Source organism: Botrytis fragariae, assembly GCF_013461495.1.
Source record: "Botrytis fragariae strain BVB16 chromosome Unknown tig00000050, whole genome shotgun sequence".
NCBI classification, from domain to species: Eukaryota; Fungi; Ascomycota; class Leotiomycetes; order Helotiales; family Sclerotiniaceae; genus Botrytis; species Botrytis fragariae.
The window spans coordinates 979,834-997,035 of NW_023500992.1; the positions used below are offsets into that span (position 1 = coordinate 979,834).

At 42.6% G+C, this 17,202-nt stretch overlaps 4 protein-coding genes across 4 annotated transcripts; 2 read left to right on the forward strand and 2 right to left on the reverse strand.

Moving 5' to 3' along the window:
* Window positions 1-3,698: 3,698 nt before the first annotated feature.
* Window positions 3,699-4,738, reverse strand: Bfra_004316 (putative f-actin capping protein beta subunit protein; the record flags this gene model as incomplete). The annotated part of the gene is made up of 3 exons (XM_037334722.1): window positions 3,699-4,090; window positions 4,184-4,614; window positions 4,707-4,738. 3 exons carry the CDS (start codon window positions 4,736-4,738, stop codon window positions 3,699-3,701), a joined length of 855 nt encoding a protein of 284 aa, XP_037193256.1.
* Window positions 4,739-5,207: 469 nt separating this feature from the next.
* Bfra_004317 (putative vacuolar protein sorting 33a-like protein) lies at window positions 5,208-11,523 on the reverse strand (the record flags this gene model as incomplete). Its single annotated transcript, XM_037334723.1, has 7 exons — window positions 5,208-6,371; window positions 6,542-8,123; window positions 8,202-8,554; window positions 9,206-9,309; window positions 9,369-10,976; window positions 11,190-11,385; window positions 11,446-11,523. 7 exons carry the CDS (start codon window positions 11,521-11,523, stop codon window positions 5,208-5,210), a joined length of 5,085 nt encoding a protein of 1,694 aa, XP_037193257.1.
* A 379-nt stretch (window positions 11,524-11,902) lies between these two features.
* Window positions 11,903-13,963, forward strand: Bfra_004318 (putative histidyl-trna synthetase protein; the record flags this gene model as incomplete). Its single annotated transcript, XM_037334724.1, has 3 exons — window positions 11,903-12,122; window positions 12,219-13,441; window positions 13,502-13,963. 3 exons carry the CDS (start codon window positions 11,903-11,905, stop codon window positions 13,961-13,963), a joined length of 1,905 nt encoding a protein of 634 aa, XP_037193258.1.
* Window positions 13,964-15,222: 1,259 nt separating this feature from the next.
* Bfra_004319 (uncharacterized protein) lies at window positions 15,223-16,515 on the forward strand (the record flags this gene model as incomplete). Its single annotated transcript, XM_037334725.1, has 2 exons — window positions 15,223-15,513; window positions 15,568-16,515. The coding sequence occupies 2 exons, from the start codon at window positions 15,223-15,225 to the stop codon at window positions 16,513-16,515; spliced, it is 1,239 nt and encodes a 412-aa protein (XP_037193259.1).
* Between the last annotated feature and the right edge of the window lie 687 nt (window positions 16,516-17,202).

Here is a 17,202-nt window from a genome sequence, read left to right on the forward strand (position 1 = left end):
AACACCTCATTTCTGATGAGATTATATTTGAGACTCATGCATGAACAAATTTGCAACACGAGGTTTGATGTCGTTTTTGGGGGCCGTGGTGACATTTGGAATTCTAAATCGTAGCACAAGCAGGGTTTCCCAATAGTTCGGATTGCAGTCCGGCAATGAAATGCTTTAGGATTCGGAATCCAATTGGAATATTCGAATACCTTGAAGTGTTGATTTCATCTCGAATGTTGAATTGCGTTTAGATATTGAAAACTTCCATCCAGTCTGCCAGTCCGGAAGAACGGATACCTTGATCACAAGTGGTGTGAATGTTTGATGAGACCCCCGGGTCTCATAGGGTATCATTGGCATCTTTTGATTTTGATTGCTTTCACATTTGTCCTTTGCATGAAGATAGGGGAAGAATAATCGATTGAAATTCTTTCGCGAGCTATTTCTTTAATAGTATAGATTGAAAATGACATTGGCACTCTGCAGATGAAGATTCCGGACCTCAGTATCATTGTGCTTGACTCCAAAGAACAAGTTTGTTCGCTGTAACGTCAAAGCATTGCCTAATCCAATATGTTAACATTCCGTCACTTCCGTCTCACTCTAAACCTTGAGGTAAAGCCAGACAGCAGACTCATGCCCTCTCTCCCAGCTACTTCGGCATAACCATCCTATCAACTCAGAGACATGTAGTCTCCTCGCTGTGATTTTCTCCAGTTCTTCAACACTACGATATCTCTATTACGTGTATCCCACAAACACAAATAGCCAGTCTCCTCAAACTCATCCTCCCCAATACCACGGCCCTGCATTCCCAAGCAGATACATATTATACGTATATCCCATATTTGAATACAATGGATAAGGATACGTGCATGCAAACCCAAATCCAGCATATGGATATAAATTTGGAAAACGAGTATTCTCATCCGGACATGAGGCTCCCGATGAAAAATAATGAGAGGGGTAATATCTTGCTTGGGGCTGGAATCGGCATTGAGTTGGTGCTTGTGCTTGAGCTTGAACTTCCTGTCGTGCACAATATCTTGAATCATATCTCTGCGGGTTCATCATGTGAGCCCGTGAGACCTGTGCAGTGTGTATCGGTATATAATAAGAGCCCGGATGCCTATATTCATATACACCAGTGGCAGTAGTATATCCATACGGACAACAAGCATACGGATATAAAGCTTGTTCGGACGCGTGGGCTATGCGTTGGTAGGGAGGAGGGGGTAGGGAAGGCGAGGGAGGAGGGTAGAGAGATGAGTAGGAGGGTGGGAGGGACATTTTGCTCAGAGATGCGTGTATGTATGGAGATATTTGTTTACATTTGATGTGATATGATGTGATCTAGTTATTTGAAAAGTCTTGTGTATATCTCTTTGAGTCTGGGGATTGAAAAAGTAGATGCTTAAGTGCTTGTGAATATTTTGTATCATGACACGACTTGAAGCTCGAAGGTTAAAAGTATTTGGTTTCAGTGTGATTGATGTTGACCTATGACTTCAAGGCTAGACTAACTTCCATACTGGAGACCTTACCCCTCCTCTTGTATGATTCAGTGTCGACTCTAGATTTCGTCTCTGAATGTACCAACTTGATTGGTGTGTTGTAAATCATATGGTTCCGAGGGGCGTCAGCTACTAAGGTAGTGAATACGAATAAACATTTATACAGTATTTATTTTTCGACGATTATTCACGGTTCATGCTCAAGAATGACATGTTCACCAGTAGATGATACAACCTCCGACAGGACGAAAAATTAGGACGTTGAAAACATGCACTCTTTCCAATATTCGAAATCAGATGAGACAATCAATATTGCGAATTCAAAATCTAAGGATTATTCATTTTTGGCACAAATCAACTCAATGCAGGTATCAAAATATAATATCCTCAAAGTATTATTCTAGTTAAGTGTATTGGATTTTCCGTACTCATGGAGATAACCGGATCAGACTCGAATGCAATTTAACCGATGTACAGAGTACCTTCACGACATCAATTCTCTCATTGAACCAATTTCGCACATTCACTACATACTGCTCTAAAATAAACTACGACTTTAGAGAGAATCTAAGTGATGGGTCTAAAGGTCTCCTTGATCCTGTTAATAAACATGTAGAAGGTATCCATACTTTTCCTACCTACAAAACCGGGAGTTGAACCTCTAAGACCGGTTCTGTTTGATAGACTCACGATATCTCTCCCCCAAATCCTTCCGATAATTCTATTCAAAAAGTCTGCCTTGCAACTAGAGCAATATTCTCATCCCCTTCTACCAAAACGAGAATCCCAAAAGACAGCTAATCAATAACATACTTCCTTTCTCCCCACATGGTAAATACCACTGCTACGTCTAATTCCATCAATTCATTTTCGAATCTTCACTGAATCCTTCCTAAAATCTCCAAGCTTGAAATGTTTGACACCCAGGATATATGAATAGCATACCCCCTTTCAACCTTCCTTCGCTAGAAAGGCAGAAGTGCAAACGATGATTTCCTTCCCTTCCCTTTCCAATCATTACTATTCCATACCAAAAGCATTCCATTCGCAAGTCTAATCCATTCATTCCACAACTCCACTTTAAACCCGCAATCCCGTTCCACCCACCACCCAAAACTTCAAACTCCCACAGCTTCCTCAAATCTCAACTGTAAAACGAAGTTCTAGAGCTTCAAACTTGCAAAAGGAATGAATGAGCCCCGCAGGGATCGAACCTGCAATCTTTTGATGGAGAGAACTGTTATTTCTAACAGAAGTCGAAGTCAAACGCGTTGCCATTGCGCCAGAAGCCCTATCGTATTTGATTGGTAGGCCTTTCGGTTTTTTATATATATTGTATCCAATAAAATGAAAACAGAAAGACCCAGATAAAACAGGTAAAGTGGCATTCAGTGTAAGTGGAGATGCGAGGTTGAGCTGTCGGAGTGGATGAGAATGATACTGTTTTATCACCTGCAAGAAAATTATCGTGCCGAAGTTTTTTCGTAAATGAGGCACTTTTATGCTGTAAGAAATTGTGTTAGATTAGATTGTAAAACTGTATTCTAATGTATGACTTTGTATGTTAAATTCGCGTTGTATAGAGGGGGATTTGGGTAGAGGAAGTTAGCAGCTCACCCCCTTCCCTTAGCGATGTAAAGGAAATAGTGAGAGAAGGCGAAAGAGTGATTTAGATTCTGAGATAGATTTTCAAAAGCATGTGTACCATGTATACAAGAAATTGGGAAATCGAAGAGAGAATTTTTGATATCAATGTAACGGGGTGTGTTGGGTGTTAACCCTTCACGGGATTATGCACGCCAAACAAAGCTTATGGACAATGTTCCAATTCGAACGTAACAATCAAATACTTTAAATGTTCACATTCAGGTTAGATAGTTACATACATCAATGTTTCATGTCAGCTCGATCACTCGAAGATATATTTGAAAATCCATTCTGACATGATTTATTTTGTTCATAGATCTCCCAGATGAATTCGTTTGTGAGAGCTCATATATTATAACCAGCAGCTGGTAGATAGAATAGTACACAGGATAAGTGATTGAACGGAACTCAATTATACAGCTTTCAATAGCAAAGAATCAAATGCTCCTGTATTTTCATATCTCATGCAAACATAACACATATCCCACTCCATTCATCTAAGCTTGCCCCATTCCAAAACGCTCTCTATATCCTTCATCTATCTATCTACCTCTTCATAGCATCCAACATTTCACCCCTAACCTTTCTTTCTTTAGCCCCCTCACTCAAGCTTCCCAAACTTCTCAAATCCCCAACCACATCCTTCGCCTTCCCAAAATAAACCTCTTGTAACAAATTTCTCATCTTCAACTCCATATCCTCAACAAGTCTTCCAATATTAGCTATATGTTCCGCATCATCCTGAATTGGTAAATCCGCTTCAATTTGTCGTGTCATGTTTCCGCTGAGATCCATTTCACCGAGCTCATTACCATTGGTAGAGAGAGAAAGAATTACAGTAGATGTGAGCTTGTAATGGGCAGTACGAGCACGGTCAACAGCTTCGAATACGTGAATGCTGTCCCAGGAACCGGCGGAGTTGGATGATGAAGGTGCAACTATAAATGTCGAATTAGCTTCCACAATAAATGACCACCTCTCAATATACCAAATATGACCGCACAAAAAGTATCAAAAGAAATCATTCTCACCTTTCTTCAATAGAACCACGCCCGCAAATCCATCATCCAAGTTCCAGAAATAAACACTACTAACACCACCCTCATAATATAACTCCCTGTAAACATCAAAAGCCTCATTTGCTCTAATCTCCATTTTTCTGACCCGTTCACTAGGAACAGCACCTTCTCCAGCTCCATCATTGTTTCCCTGATCATCAATACCACCCGGTGTTGTACCACCTACAGGTGTCTCGAATTCACCACTCCATGGGGAACGATAGCTATCGCCATCACGGTTATAATCGCAGAGAAGGTAATCGCGACCAGTTTTTCGACAGCGGGAAATAGTAAGAGGTTGATCGACAGAGCTTAAGAGATCTTCTGTTAAAGAGGGAACGAGGTCAATAAGAGAGTTTAAATGGGCGGTGGTATGTTTTGGGTTGAGACGGCGGAGGAGATCCCTGTAGAGGTTGATCAGTTAGTACGTTCCGTAAATGAGTTTTCATTCGCAGATTTAGAATCTTGGGCTTAGAGAAAGGGTTGAATGACTTACAGCGCGCTATCAAATTGATCGACTTCTGCCATTTTGAAGGTGGTTGTATGAAGTATGGAGCTTGCGTTGTCAATGTTGAAGATGGAGGGGTTGACGTTAGAGGTACGTTTTAGCGAAAGCAAGGGTCTGATTAACGATAATGACTATTTGATGTTCGCAGATTTTGAGGAAACTTTAGGTATATTCATCAAAAAAAGGTAGGTCAGGATATTTGGAGGCAACATTTTTTACTGCATTGAAAAATTATGTATATGCTATTCCAGGCGTACATACAACATTGAGTCAAAAAGACCAAGCAAGAAAAACCAGCTATATGCAACCCATCCATTCACCGTCCTCCTGTTTGGACCAAGTTCCCTCCATTAGAGTTTCACCCATACGCCAGAGTTTAACCACCACCCCTTTGAAAGTGTCCCGAACCAATGTAATAACTCCATTGTAATGAATCATGTCCCATACTTATCGTACAATGCGAATGCAATGCAAACCCAGGAATCCATTTTACAAATCCAGTTCCGATTCAGAATCTTCAGCATAACCACTCGTTCTCTTAGCTCTTCTATCCCGTCTCCAAGGGCTACCAATATCTTCGTCTGGACCCGGTAAGCTTGGGTGATCCTTTTCGTATTGTAATCGAAAATCCCAAGCATCTTTATCCCATTTTGCCGACTTTATATTATATTCCGTAACAGCTTCTTGATAAATTTGCTTTCGTTCGAGAGCTTTGTCAATATAAGGTTTCTTTACATCCTCTGGAGCTTCATTCCACATTTTTGTGATCATTTTCTTAACTTCATTGGTGATCGGTTTACCTTTCCCTGGTCGTCGTCCTTCCTCGCATTTCCTTTTGGCTTCCTCCCACGTATCCTTACTGTACATTTGATAGGAATTAGAGTGGTTCTTTGAAGGCTTCCAAGGTCGATCACCAAGCTTGGCATATATCGCATTCCATATTTCGATTTCATACGCCTCGAGACGAGCTTGCTTTGGATCCTTGGGCACTTCAATGGCCTCGGCCTTTCTCTTTGACGCTGACTCTTTGGGTGGAACAAGACGTTCTGGTATTTCTATTGGTCCAATGATAGACTCTAATACCTCGGAGGCTGCCCTGAGACCCGAGATGTAAGCTCCATGAACAGTGGCTGGATGTGTACCACAAGTGTGCTCTCCACCAAAGAAGAGATTGCCAACAGGCTTTGCCATAACCCCATAATCATCACTTTGAAAATTTGGCCCTGTGTAAGAGTAACTGCCGCGAGAGAATTGGTCTTGACCCCAACGTGTAACAATTGACTCTACAGGCAAAGGAATGTGATCACCGAAAACTCCTCGTAGAACGGTTGTAGCCTCAGTTACCAATTCTTCATTTGAGGTCTTCTCCGTGTAAAATGCTGCATCGCCAGCCATGAGAGCTAACAGAGTTGGCACCCCGGAAGTATTGGTGCAATTGAACCACTGAAAAAATCTTCCTCTGTGTGTGAAGTATTCTCCTTGTTCCAAACTGGACTTGTTGGGGGGATTACGAAGGGTCCCAAAGATATCCCGGCTTTGATCCCAGAAAGACTCTTTGAAGACCAGTATGACTTTATTGAGGATTCCATATCCAATTCGCTGAATTGCTCCAGTTTTCCATGAAGGTAATTTTGGTTCGAATTCGATCTTGTTCTGCTTCAAAACACCCAGTGGGATAGTGGAAACGATATAATTCGCCTCGATTGACTCGCCATTTTCACAGTCAATCCTACTTGAGGAAATAGTACCATGAGGATTATAACAAATGCGTTTTACTGCACTCTTTTTCTTCACGTCCAGTAACCGGGGAAAATTCAATAGACCTCGGGGGACTTGCTGGTAGCCCCTGTGACCATTGTATGCTTGCCTTCCCATTCATTACCAGCATCTAGATCCCAACCCCCGAGACTTAACTTATTGCAAGTAATCGCATTACTATATTCAAGATTTGCAACATGCCAATTGATAAGTCTGAGATCGAGGGGTGTGAAATCAATCATTCTCATATATTGTCGAATCGCGTCATCGAATACAGACCCAAGTGTAGCATTCTCCTTACTCGTCGAGCGTTCAAGGTCGAGGTCAGATTCAATGCCAATGCCATCCCTAAGCTGCCATCCAATCTCGCGGGCTTTGTAAGCAGCAGTATGCACAGCTGGAATTCCTGGCTCCAAATGAGCTCTGCCAGTGAGCCTATCCGATGCCACAGGCACCATTTCTTCTGCAGCAAATGATTTTTCACTTGCAGCAGACTGCGGAGCAATACTGGCTCTGTTCTCAGCCTCACTGATTGTTCTCGACCCATCCCCATTACCATCGCGTCCTGCTTCTAAATGGTCTCTATCACCATCAATAAGAGGCGGTAGTGGGATCTTAAATTTATACTCGCCAACACGATCAAGAATGTAGTTGAAAAGCTTCTCGGCTTGTTGATCGCGTTGGAGGTCAACTGGGTGGCCATCATCATATATCGTGGTATCCGGCTTCAATGGATGATAAGGTAGCGCCAGTTGTCCTCTTACTATGATATTCAAAGGATTGCCACGGTCAAACCCAGTAATAATCATGCCGCCCATTTCTGCAGTGTATCGACTACCAGGAAACAGAGTTGGATATTCTGGTCGTGATTCAAATTGACGGGAGTAAACTCTTCCACCAACTCGGTCTCTGCCTTCAACTATGACTACACGAGGTAATGCCTCGCCCATTTCATGAAAACGATGTTCGAATTGGGCAAAGAGGCTTTCTAATTGCCTAGCGCAACCTAAGCCAGACATACCAGCTCCAATGACAGCGATGGTGCGCCTAGGTCCAGTTCTTTGCATCTCGCCTTTATCTATCTTGGACTCTGGGTTCTCGAGACAACCATAGTTGATGTAACCACGCCTAGCTAACCATTCGTGACAAACCCGAGCAGTTTCAAACCAACGGGCGTCTCTTGCACAACCAATAGCTTCATCTCTCATTACATGTATCGAGGGATTACGTGTCCAGAGCCGGAGTATTCCATTTCTGATATTGAGATACGTCGTGACCTGTTGATGGCTTATATGCCCACGTAACATATGATACTCCTCTGAATGTAGAGTGTATGGGCTGAGTCGTGACGATTCTGCTGCAGCGATACATTGTCTGGCATATTCTGCTGGATGAACATCCGTAGGTATCGATTCTTTCGGACGTACATTATATGTCGGTCTATTTCCACTCAAGGATGACGCCTTTGTAACCACCCCGGGATTTTTATCGACTGTTGGAGAATTAGGATGGCTTGACAATGAGGACAGTGAAGAGGAACCATCATCATGATCTGTAGTCATTGAAGAGGCTAAAGAGTCTCGAGCGCTTTCGGGCTGTAGGTGTATGTTGCCATCCGACGCGTGTTTTAATTGGCGTGCAGCTCTACTAATAAAAGCCAATTAACATTGACAGCTCAATCGAGAACTTTAAAAGACAAGAGGAGAATGATTCATCAATACATACTTCTTATCGCCGTTAGTACTAGGTTTAGGATCTTTAATGACCCTTGCACGGGATTTGATATCAGATTGGAAATGATCAGTCGAGGTATCAACGATAATGGTATGCTCAAAGGTCTCAAAAGCAGGTTGCGTTTCAATGGTGTCGATTGTTGCATCGAAGCCAGGAGTAGATATAGTACCCGGGGTAGATGAATCTCTTCGGTTCTCCGTAGACTCGAATATAGCAAGATGGGAATCTAATTCTTGAAATCCCATCAATGTATCGTGACCTAAGTCATCTTGTTGACTTATCTGGGCATCCATCGTGGTTGCCATGCTGGGAGATCTAAACCCGGTGACTTCTTCCTTGGAATGCTTTGATATAAAAGTATGTTCGGAGGCTCAGAGTTGCGAGACGACGAATTGCCCATGAACAGCCTCAAGCCACGAGCCGAAATAACCCTTTATTATTGTCCAATTCGATATGATGTACTCTCAAATATCTGTTCTGGTGGTGTTAGAACCTTCATATAACTAATATATAGAGATATACGTCTTACACGTGGATTGGCCTCACCTCTATCATTCAACATATTGCGATGTATGTCGTACACCGCACCGAGTCTCATATGTGTAATTCTCCCAATGTCATCAGTAGTCGCAGGCGAAAGTTATGAAAGTTTTTATAGGACTCGAGGAGATTTGTTGATCGTTGTGTCGTACGATATCGATATATCATGTCTTATGGGATCTCGGGCGGGCAAAAGATGCGGATAGCGATCACGTGTGGTGTTTATTTAGTTTAGAACGAAGTTGACAAGGAACCCTAAAATTGCAAGAACTCCGATCTTATTGTAGCATTGCATTCCAGACCACTAGAAGAGGAAGGTCAAGAGGATATGTTGCACGTAGTTTCATTGTTGGCAAATATTTTGATTTAAGATTACTATTATTGAAGTAAGTTGGGACTTCTGCCCCTTTTTATCTTTTGTTCATGATATTTCTCATTGTTCATCATAATGTTACGTCCGGCACACTACTCCTGCCCAACGAGTCCTTCTCTATAGCTACATCCATCATTCGATTCCCATTTATGATCGAGGTTGTGCATATAATGATTTGCTTCCGTGCTGTATGACTCTTAGTAAATGATGTTGAAGTGTTTAGAGAATGATAACGGCGTGCATACCTTCTTCTTGCTTCGCGATAAATCTCAGAGCTGCAATCTCTGTAAATGTTATTCCCCCTAGGAATACAACAAAAACAGTCTTCTTCTCACCATTGCCCGTGAGAAGGGCTCTCGCTTTGACAGCTTTATCTTCCCCTTTTTGTACTTCATCGAAGGTCTGGCCTCGCACATGCTTCAATGGTTCATCAAATCCTCGCCAGCCTTGAGAAGAGCCACCAGTAGCCACACTCGCAGTATTGTTCGCATTTCCTCCTCTGGTCATCGAAGTGATATATTGTTTTTGTAATATGCATTGAACAAGGCGTATCGAAAGTGGCGCGTAACCACTGTAGACGTAAGCGATATCATTTGGATCGTGCTCGTTAACTTCATCAACAATTAGGCGAAGTTGTTTTCGCAGATAAGTATAATTGGTATTGGCACCAGCTTGAGCACCAGCTCCGGTCATAGGAATCATTGATGCCATTGGAGATGTCCTTGAGAGTAGTAATTGCAATTTCTCCAGAGCATCCAAGGTGAGCATGTGCTGGTACCCATACGCTTGTAGGATCATTTTCTTGAAGGTATCCAATTCGCGAGGTTTGATACCACCAGAGATGCATGATTCCAGGCACAAAAGTCTTAATACTTCAGGGAGGGGGGCATCTCGAGCAATGAGCTCTTCGATGGCGTCGTGCTGCGAAGAAGGATCGGCACCGGCGACCAGATTTTGTTGAACTTCCAGCAATTTGCTGAATTGTTCTGTACGAGTATGTTTCATTATCTCTTCTGCTAAACCAGTGTGTATTTTCAAGCTTTGCTGCTCGGCTTGGTAACCTGGAAGCTTGTTCACAAAGTCTCTCAATTCTGCAGTGCTTTTTGTTCCATGTCTACTTTCATAATCATCTTTCAGGCGTCGTGCGACCTTGTTAAGGAGCGGTCCAACAATGGCAAAATTGGTATCTCTCAGTTGAGAGTAAAGTTTATCGGACGAGTCCAGTATTATTTTCCGCTTTTTGGCTTGTACAGGTGCTGCTCCGACTGTTTTCGAGGACCCTTGGGGGGCTTGAGGAGCGGACCCCACAATAGATGAATCCACATCTGCTTGATTATGTTGAATACCTACCGCTTCGTCAATCAACCCCTCGTATGTTAATTGCGTCAGTAAAGGGGTCGCGTAATCAATTTCGCGATCGATAATAATGAGGCTTTCGACCGTGTTACTTGGGGAGAGTCCAAGTTTATTGCTTTCATTGGAATCTTCGCCCGCGATCAATTCTTGTCGCATTCGTAAAAGGAGATCGGCAAGTCTTTTCGCATTATCACCCTGCCCAGTCATTCTAGGGAATAGGCCATGTTTTTGTTGTATGAGCATCAAAGCACGTGCGAGGAGAAATGTCGGCGTTGGGTCTTTTCGTAGATATAAATCTTCGAATGATTCGTCCAATTCTAATGACAAGAGGTCCTTTTCCAGCGGAAGAAAATAGAGAGGAAACTCGGCAATACTGGTATCACCCAGTACGCCAGCTTCTTCAAGAATCTTTTCTGATACTAGTGTTCTTCGTGGGACCCAAAATATGGAAAATTCATGTCCTGTCTGGCTCTCTCGCTGCATGCGCTTGATATGATCTGAGACTGTCAGCACGTTCTGATAGCATCAAACACAGATTGAAATCGGGGATATGCTTATGATCGTGTTGTTCAAGTATATGAGAATTATTCATATAGGGATCAAGACTGACCGAATAGAGTTGGAGAAATACAGCTATAAGGTCTACTTTTGAGATCCCATCAAAGGTACAAGACAAGAATGAAGAGTGACCGGAATGACCAAGTACTTACCAGCTATTGATTGAGCATGCTTCGCACTCTCTCCCCTAGCAATGAACACGACATTCTGCTGGCTAACATCTGCATTGCCATTCTCCAAAAAGAAGACCTTATCGACACCGTAATCTTGAAGAGTCGAGAACTTGACAATTACGCCAAGTGGACCAGCCAAACTCTGTTCAAGTACGAGATTCTTCTTTCCGCGAACCTGCGAGGATTAACATGTCAGCTGCAACCTCGAGCAGCGTGGGAGACGGTGAGGCCTTACACCCTCTAATAAGTATAATAAATCCTTCCTCGCTTTATCTTTAATCTGATCTGTATCAAACCCAGCATGAGGAGCCATGATTAGCTCTACATGCGGGCTGAATGATCACGTATTTGATGTAAATGACGAGGGAAGGAAAGTGCAGGATAAGCAAGCTGTAGCTGTATCGGTTTCCTAAGGTTCCCGTACGTACAGACAGCACTTGAAGCTTCCAAGGTTCCATCATTTATTAGTTCCAAGCTTCATCGGAACTTTTTACCACATTTCACCGATCGAATGAGGCAACGCAACTCCCCGCACCAACAAACTGCAAGCGAATTCTGTGCCACTACAGTTACCGTACTCAGCCTCGCCATTGTGCATAAAACAAAAAATTCGAGGCACCCCAGATGACTCAGAATCAAAGAAATTGACCCTCTCAACCTTATTAAAACTCCATATAGATATGAGAAAGTGAATGAAGGTCTTTCAAACTCAATTACTTAGATCTGCGAGATCGTCACGACTTTCACGACTTCCACAACTTCCACAACTTTTAAGAATTCCCAATTCACGTTCGGCTTGGGCCCCAGCAACCCCCGCTCTCTCGAAAGCAGAAAGAAAACAATACTACGAAGAATTAAACATGGCTAAAGGACCAAAGTTTGAGTTAAAGACTCCCAAGGGGACGAAGGATTGTAGGTAACCCCATATATCTCTGTCACATTGCTATACACAATTGCGTCCCTATCTCTAATCATCACCGACATGTGACATGATACTTATTTCAATAGGGCAAGGGAAGGATATGGTCATTCGGGACAAAATCTTTTCGACCATCACAGAAGCCTTCAAGCGCCATGGAGCAGTCACTATCGACACCCCAGTTTTCGAGTTGAAGGATATTCTCGCAGGAAAATATGGCGAAGACAGCAAACTCATCTACGACTTGGCTGACCAAGGTGGTGAGATCTGCTCACTCAGATATGATCTGACAGTACCATTCGCAAGATGGTTGGCCATGAATGGAAGCGTTCAAAGCATCAAGAGATATCACATTGCAAAGGTCTACAGACGAGATCAGCCAGCAATGACCAAAGGCCGTATGAGAGAGTTCTACCAATGCGATTTTGATATCGCGGGTGTCTATGATCCTATGTTGCCTGATGCTGAAATTATCAGGGTTGCAACTGAAGTATTTGAGGGTCTTGGCTGGAGGGGACGATATACCATCAAACTCAACCACAGAAAAATATTAGACGGAATCTTCGAAGTTTGTGGAGTTCCAGAGGACAAGATTCGCACAATCTCCTCAGCAGTTGATAAGCTCGATAAACTGCCATGGGAAGATGTGCGCAAGGAGATGACAGAAGAAAAGGGTTTGGCAGAAGATGTTGCAGACAGAATTGGAGAGTATGTCGTACAGAAGGGCCAGAAAGACCTCCTCAGCAAATTACAAGCTGATGAGAAGTTGATGGCCAATGCTTCTATGAAGGCTGGCCTGGAAGATATGGATCTCCTGTTCGGTTATCTCGAGGCATTCAAATGTTTAGAGAATGTTTCATTCGATTTGAGTTTAGCAAGAGGACTTGATTATTACACAGGAATCATTTATGAGGTTGTTACAGAAGGGTCTGCACCTCTTGTGAGCACGTCTGCTGCCACTGCTGCCCCGCCAAAATCTTCGAAGAAACCTAAGAAAGTGGCCGATGCTGATGAGGATCGCTCATCAGATCCCAGCGTCGGTGTTGGAAGTGTCGCAGCTGGTGGACGTTACGACAACCTTGTTGGTATGTTTGCTGGAAAAGGAAAGCAAATTCCTTGCGTCGGTATTTCGTTCGGTGTAGATAGAATTTTCTCTATAACTAAAGCTAGAATGGAGGAAGAGCAAACAGCAGAGCAAGTGCGTAATAACGACGTAGACTGTTTCGTCATGGCATTTGGAGGAAAGGGTTTCACAGGGCTACTGAAAGAACGAATGTCAATTTGCTCCACTCTTTGGGAGGCTGGTATCAAGGTAAGTCGAAACTTCTTCTAAGTTTCTGAAGAACCTTGTGTGTACTAACAAGTTCCGTAGGCGGAGTTCTTATACAAAGTCAAACCAAAATTGCCAAATCAGTTTAAGGCTGCCGAAGTTAATGGTGTACCTTTCAGCGTCATCCTAGGTGAGGATGAAATTGCTCAAGGCAAAGTTAAGATTAAGGAGAATGGTCTAAGGGATGGCCACCCGGAGAAGGACGGTGTTATGGTCAATCTTGATGCACTAGTCTCTGAAGTCAAGCAACGATTGAAGAGAAAGGCTGACATCGATAACATGACACGAAAAGCTGATGGTCTGAGGGTTGTTGGAGGCATTAAAGATGATAAAGCTAAGATTGAGGCAATCCCTGCAGAAGCACCTACCTCTGAGGCATCGGCAACGAATCCTACAGAGTCTGCACCATCAACAGAGGGTGCCGAGCCTGCCTCAGAGACTGAGAAGCCTGCAGAAGAAAGTCCGTTATCTCAAGAAGCTATAGGAGCTGTTCCTGCTTCTTAAAGAAGAAATCAAAATTCTTTGAAACAATTTACATGTACATATTTGCAGCGCAAAAGCATAGGGTGTGTGAGACACAATGCACTAATGACTTATTCATGAGATCATGATTTCATCTAATATATCCATTCTTTGATATCCACTGGGATGATTCAAGCATCTATGACCATGTTCTTTCAAGATCCGTAGGATTCAACGGCAGTTCCCTAGTGACATGAGATGCTAGATGGTTGTTCGGATATATTACGAAACGACGTCGGTGTTTGAAATTTCAAGAGCGGAGGGTCTATAGGTAAATAAAATGGCTAATAGATTGAGATCGGGCTAGAACAAAAAATATTGGATGAAAGTACATCAGATCGCACCTTTCTACAAGTTACGACCAGCCTTGTAATCAAAAATAAAGGAAAATGGCGCAGCCTAGTCTGATGACTTCTCGTAAGTAGAGTCTGTGCTATTCAGGGGTGAAGCACAAGGTCCACAATATATTGTAAATATATCAGTGCGTTTGGTTTCGAAACGCATTTTCAACCACACCTCACTCACTCACAGACGTCCAATGTGGCGGATCACTCCTAAAATATTTTTGGACGAACCTATCTTTCTTCTAAATCATCTTATCACACGTGGAGAAAGCCTCTCAGATCTACACTAGAGTATGATGATACTTGATGGTCGAACAAGTGAAGGCTGTGAGTAGTGATGGTGAGAAGTAGGTAGTCGGTAGTGAGGTGAAAAAAATAGTTACCCGCAAGGTCTTGGGTACAAAGGTTGCTTACTTCTATCCTCTTATATCATATTATAAGACTAAAGACCAGCTATCTAAAGTTCTATTTCATTCTTTGCTTCCTTCGCATCTCATTTGTACTGATACCATTTTGTTCTGTGTTGTGTTGATTTCTCGTGTCTAATGTATTAATTCTCATCCAATATTTCTGATATAAACAAACCACGCCGAATACCTAGGTATCAATAAATTACCCAAGATAGAAACCACATCAATTTAGAATCTTCTAAATACTCTATCAACTCATATCGTTGCCCACCCAAATATCTGGGTTGAGACTGAGCGTACCGATCTGCAATATCCCAGTGGCTACCGGCGTTCTGGGTTATGATACGGGAGCTTGCATCACGGGTACCAAGTGTTTACCGTCCGAAATCGATATCGTCTCTACAAACGGAGGCAAGACATTAGAGAGACATATTGCCGTAGTAACAACTACGGCATAGCTACGTCTGCTCAAGTAATTCTGAAAAGCATGGGAGAGATGATCCATCTCAAATTACAGCCAGTGGAAGGGAATTCCACGACCTCAACTCCTTCCACAACCTCAACTCCTTCCATAACATCAACATCTTCATCAATAAAATCTACAACCAAAAAGCAAGGGCCAACATCGACAAGATCGATTTGGAGCCGACTGGTATTTCCTTATACCTTGGTTGATTGGAAGGTCATCATGGATGAAGTCAAGAAGCTATATTTGACAAGACAATACGAACAGTGTGCTGCGCAATGTACAAAGGTTCTCAATAGCATCACAGACCCAGTATGTCAAGTCATTAGTGCGCCATGTAATCATCATACTGACATGAATTTACAGTATCGTGTTCATCCTCTTCATTCACTCTTCTTATCCTTTTATTGTGCCACCTGTTTAGAAATAACAGCATCGAATCTTACCAATAACTCTCCCGAGAAGCTTCTACTTCTCCGAGATTCGTTGTCGTACTTCCAGAAAGCAGAAGAATACATCACATACGCAGATATTCCTATCCAAAATAATGACTTGTCGCCAAGCAATCGGTCATCTTCGACATCATCCACATCCAGTGCTCGTTCTTCTGTGGATTCCGTATTCTCTTCAACATCATTCCCTTCTACCATCGATAGACTTTCACCTGCTTTCTCGTCTTACTCTTTTGAGAGTTGTGATGATGACAAGACCCTCAGACACAGCCGCACATTTTCCGAATCATCGATCGCATCGATACAATCTACGCAATCAACAAACACTACTACCACTCCAAATAGACCCGCACCACTTCGCATAAAAAAGAAAGTTTCTTTCTCTCCAGCATTACCCACCTTTATATCCGACCAAAGCCTTGACAACGGCTCAAGCATTATGAAAACTATTCCACGCGCCATTCCATCTCCATTCACTCCTTCTCGACCTATCATTTCTTCCAAATACCAATCACCATCCCCGGACTACCCCTCTCACAACACGCATCTCACAAGCTACAATCTCAACCTCTCATCACTAACAACACAAATTACCTACCACATCACACATATCAACAATCTCATCGATAATATACAAAACGTACGCAAATCTCGACGCAGTAATCAACCTTCCTTTGCCCCTTCATTATTCAATTCTCCAGATGGTCTTAGTCACGAGGATAGAGCGGAAATGGAACGACAGGACATCCGAGCAAGAATTGAGAAATTGAGGAGTAGAGGTTGGGAAAAAAAGAGGTGGGATGGAAGTAGATATGCGGCTTTGAGGCAGGAAGTCGATAATGAATTGAATGGCTGGATATGATATTATGTTTTTATTCTTTGGCTTGGTTTCGCTTCTCTATAATGTGTTATTTGACTTGATGATATGAGTAGTATTTAAGATAATATGGCTGGTGCTTTATTGTTACACTATACCATACCCTCTGTATGTGATGACTTTGGGATCTTTTGGGGCCTTTTTGCTTGAGAAGGTCGGGATATTGTTAATGAGTTATGTATGTATTTATAGCAGATGTCAATACCCAATGAAACTTTTATCTTCTAGCCAATGGTAATTGGTATGAATTCATCATTCAAATTTGCTATGAATCATGGATGATTCCTTCACCTAATGGCTTCTAGTGATGCGGAGGCTGAGGGCTATATATCCGCAGAACAATATTTGTGGTGTGCCAGTCGATCGTCAAGTCATTGACTATGTTTGTGAATTCCTGCTGTAATGTCCTATGAGTCATATCATCGCTATTAGTGACTTAGATAGGAGTTATCAGTGTACGTAGAGATTTAAATTCATTCGCCGAAGCATCCCTTTGTGGTCTCGGATCGGACTATGTACTTGAAGATTTATGGACGGCGGCATGTATCAATGCGAATACTATATGCACCCCATAACCGGCCGTCTCTCCTTTTGATTGTGGATCTCTTCATTCCCGGTTCGCTCACTGTTCATCGCGCTACTTTCAAAATACCGTCCTCTTTCCCTCTTTTT